Source organism: Morone saxatilis, unplaced genomic scaffold, assembly GCF_004916995.1.
Source record: "Morone saxatilis isolate NCDOM2014 unplaced genomic scaffold, NCSU_SB_2.0 Contig24, whole genome shotgun sequence".
NCBI classification, from domain to species: domain Eukaryota; kingdom Metazoa; phylum Chordata; class Actinopteri; family Moronidae; genus Morone; species Morone saxatilis.
In genome coordinates, this window is record NW_023339807.1 from 20,856,200 (window position 1) to 20,860,246 (window position 4,047).

The 4,047-nt window shown below is 39.5% G+C and overlaps 1 protein-coding gene across 1 annotated transcript in view; it reads left to right on the forward strand.

Moving 5' to 3' along the window:
• Positions 1-1,549, forward strand: part of ethe1 (ETHE1 persulfide dioxygenase) — a 4,975-nt gene extending 3,426 nt beyond the window's left edge. The window contains exons 5-7 of the mRNA XM_035672467.1: positions 1-87; positions 402-518; positions 695-1,549. Of these exons, the coding sequence (XP_035528360.1) occupies positions 1-87; positions 402-518; positions 695-741 (251 nt within the window). The 3' untranslated portion in view covers positions 742-1,549. The remainder of the gene's footprint in view (positions 88-401; positions 519-694) is intronic.
• Positions 1,550-4,047: the final 2,498 nt, after the last annotated feature.

Consider the following 4,047-nt stretch of genomic DNA (forward strand, 5'->3'; position numbering starts at 1 on the left):
GCGCTAAGAGGCTCTATGAGTCAATCCATCAGAAGATCTTTACTCTGCCTGACGACTGCCTCGTGTACCCAGCACACGACTACAGAGGTTGGCTGAAAACCCACACATCTGAGTGTTTATGTCATATCTCATCCTACAGATTTTAAGTATGAACATAGTATTATAAAGCTGTTGCCAGTTGTAGCAATCAATACTGATACGATACACATGCAGAGTAGTTTTACAAAAGTTCAAACAGGTCACGTTCAGGTCAAGTCATTCCACGCATACTGATTCAGCTGATATACATCTGTCAAGAAGTATTTGCAGTATATCCCTCACTGAGGTTCAATATCTGGTACACATTAGGACCACAGTCACCACAGATGACATATTGAACTGTGTTTGTCTTTGTGTATCAGGTCAGATGGCGTCTACAGTCGGTGAGGAGCGCAAGTTTAACCCACGCTTGACCAAAGGCCTGGAGCACTTTGTGGACATCATGAACAATCTGAACCTCCCGAAGCCTGGGAAAATAGGTATCAAAACTATTTTTTTCCTTTAGTCCAGCCTCCATAAGTCAAATTCCTGGGCCCAAAAAATTACATTCTCAAGGTTGTAACACCTCAGTGCACACTCATACTTAGAAACTTTAAATATCTTTCATGTAACCATACTTCTGTTACTGAAAACTGCATTACTTCTTCCTTTGCAGATATTTCAGTGCCTGCTAATCTGGTTTGTGGAGTACACGAAGTCTGAACGTCCTGCAAAAGGGAGGAATTGAATCAAATCAACTACAAAGTAGCAAAGTGATTAACATTTACATGTTTGTATCTGAGCAGGATTCACCAAAAACTGCTTACCATGATGTGCTTTATTACTTGTATTTATGCAGATGTGTATTTTAATAGCTGTGTTGTCATTTGCAGCTACTGACATCAATGTGATTATGCTTAAAATAGAAATCCAATCAGTTCTATGATTAGAAATGAGTGCTAAAGATCTGTACATGATGAAAAACCACTAAAATAATTGTTTTTCTGTGTTTTTATTGAATGTAAATGTGGGAATTCTTGACTTTTTATTCAGCTGCTTTTTGAATTGAGGACATTTACGAGTAGGGCTTAGATTGGAATGTTTCCTGGTTCAGTATTGATAAATGTTTAACTGGGAAAATTGAGTTCTTCCACATGGAGCCCGAGTTTAGCAGCTCACCAGCCAGTAATACAGGTTCGTTTGGTAGTGTCGGCCTCTGACCCGGCTTCATGCCTCTCCCAGAGAAACTTGCTCAGGTGATAGTTTGCTGTATGATTGTGTTGGACTGATTATGAGCTTTTAAGAGTCAGCATCAAAATGTTTCTGAACCGGTTTTAAAGATATACATTTCTGTAACATTTCTGCATTGAAATGTCTAAACACCCTAGACCTATGTTATATGTTTTGTTGAGTTGTGTGCTTACATTATCCCAGATGTTTTCAATGTTCAAACTTAGAGAAATACTTAATTTTATTCCAGTAATGGTGAATATGTGAATAAAACTTTTTTTTAATATTCGCTTTTCTGTGACCCAGTTTCTGCTTGAGTCATCTCAGATTTTCATCTTCAATGATGGTGGTGAAACAAAAAAGACAACTCCCATCATCCCACACTACATCAATAGATCCTCCTAAATGTTACACACTGGATCTTTAATTTTACTTAAAACAACTTAAACATTGCAAGTTAAGTTAACATTTTCTTTGTGTAGCAATGGACTTGTTTACTAATAAACATGGATGCACTGATCTGATACACCGGATCACATATCAGTTGCATTCATTCAATCACCGTTTTTAGAGCAGCAATCCCTTAGACTTCATGTCACCTTAAAATAATTCTAATGAGTTTTACAGAGTGAGGTATATACAAGAGAGCACTTATCATTTTGTATTTGACATCTGCAAAAACCCTGAATTGAGTTATTGGTATCAAGAGAGGAGGGATTGGGGGATAATTTAAGGCCAATATTGTCTGGATACACAGCATATCAGGTCTGCTGTATTCAAGCCAATCCAATTCATTTCAGCTGTATCTGTTATTTACTGTACTTGGGTAATTACAATATATCCATGTAATCAATATATTCATGTAATCAATATATTAATGTAATCAATATATTCATGTATTGTTTTGGGGGTGGATTGCCTGCAAGGTTTTAAACTCTTTAAAAAGATACAAAGCAATTTTGTAATAAGGAAGACTTGTTTAAGAATAAGTGAGGGCTAAAACAGTGGTTCTCAAACTGGGGTCCGTGGACCAGCAGGGGTCCTAGAGTGGGGTGTATGGGGTCCCCATCAAATCTTTTTTTAAAATTTGGATTGCATTTTTTGGAAGTACAACAAAAAGAAATAAAGATACTGATTGATTATAATTTATTAGAGATCCAAGTCACTGATTGATAATTAAGACTTTATCTTTAAATCTAAAAATAAAATAAAAACATACTCAGAGGGGATTCCTTAAGTCAAAATCCTTTTAAAGCGGGGGTCTGTGATTTAATACACATCTATTGTTGGGGACCTGGACATGAACACGTTTGGGAATCCCTGGTTTAACGACCAGCCCATCTGTTGGTGGGTGTTGGCTGTTCACAGCAGACAAACAAACATTACCTCACACACAGGCGCCTGCATTGTTCTTTTAATAACAAGATTTACCATCAAGCTGAAGATATGTTGCTTTTTAGTTGTTGTTTTTTTTTGCTTTTCTTAATCCTGTTTATCTGCTACTGGGAAGCAAAGCTGCCAGCTTTCCTCTCACCCAGTCTGTGTCACCCATTTGCCAGGCCAGCCCCTCTTCCACTTCAGTCTCGCCCACTAACACTGTGCCACCATGAACCGACTGTCCATTCTCAACCTGCTGTCAGCTCATTCAGAAAGAGCTGTAAAGAGTCCAGTCCAGAGTGAAGAGCTGATTTTACCCATAAAGAAAAAACCTCTTCACGGTGAATTTGAAACCAGCTCAACTGGCTCTGGCTCTCACGCGTCAAGCACCGAGGGATCGAGTTACGCTGCAGCCGAGAGAGGCGCTTCTGTCCCGGGATAAAAGTACTGACATTCGCCCGCTGCGAGCACCGTACTGCTCCAGGATGGCGCTGACCCAAGGACTGTTCTTCAGACAAGTAGGTTCATGTTAATATGGTTTATTATCTTCTAGTTTAGGTTATGTTTTGTCAGCTCCAACGCTTGAATAAAAAGCAGCAATGTGTGTAAATGTTTTGCCATCGCCAATAGGAAGTGAGCTAGGAGCTGTGTTGTTAAGTTGCAGTAAAAGTTGTGGTTCGTTTAAATCCGACCAAACTAAGTCGCAAGATCTCTTCTGTGTGGATTGTGGTTGTGACATTTTCCAACCAAACAGATGGCTCACCTCGCTCAGTCTGCACAGTGGTCATGCAATAACCTTATAACTGTGTGTGTGTGTGTGTGTGTGTGTGTGTGTGTACTGTAATGTTGTGGCTGAAACATGATGACACTGCAGTGGACATGAAGCTCTGTGCCATGTCCAGCCTCAGATTTAGGTGACAGCAGAGGAGAGGCACTGTTTGAATTGTTTATTATGCACCATGGAAACAGCAGTTGAGAAAACAATCTTACCTCGAGGTCCACTTACCGTCTTTTTCTACAGCTTTCAACTTTATTACATGGTCCCTATCATGGAAAGTTTGAATATCTGCATTTTCATGGCAACAAGACCTGTGTGATATGCTCAGAAGCTCCAGAACAAGCCAATAAGAGGATCTTGAGACTTTTTATTTTGTTTTAAATAAAGGTTTTCCTTACAAACAGTAAATATATATGCATGAGTAACAGTGCGACCTTTCCAAATACTTCAAAAGCACACAGTTTGCATCGACAACAAGTAGCTACACATCCTCTCTTCTATCTCATTCTCTTTCATTCTCTCTCGTTATCTCTCACACACAAACACACAGACTATCAGAGAACGACGGGGGGGAGGATGTGCATCATTACCGACCGTTGCCATCCTTTGTGATTTACTGCTGAGTCACTCCTGTGCCCTCACTT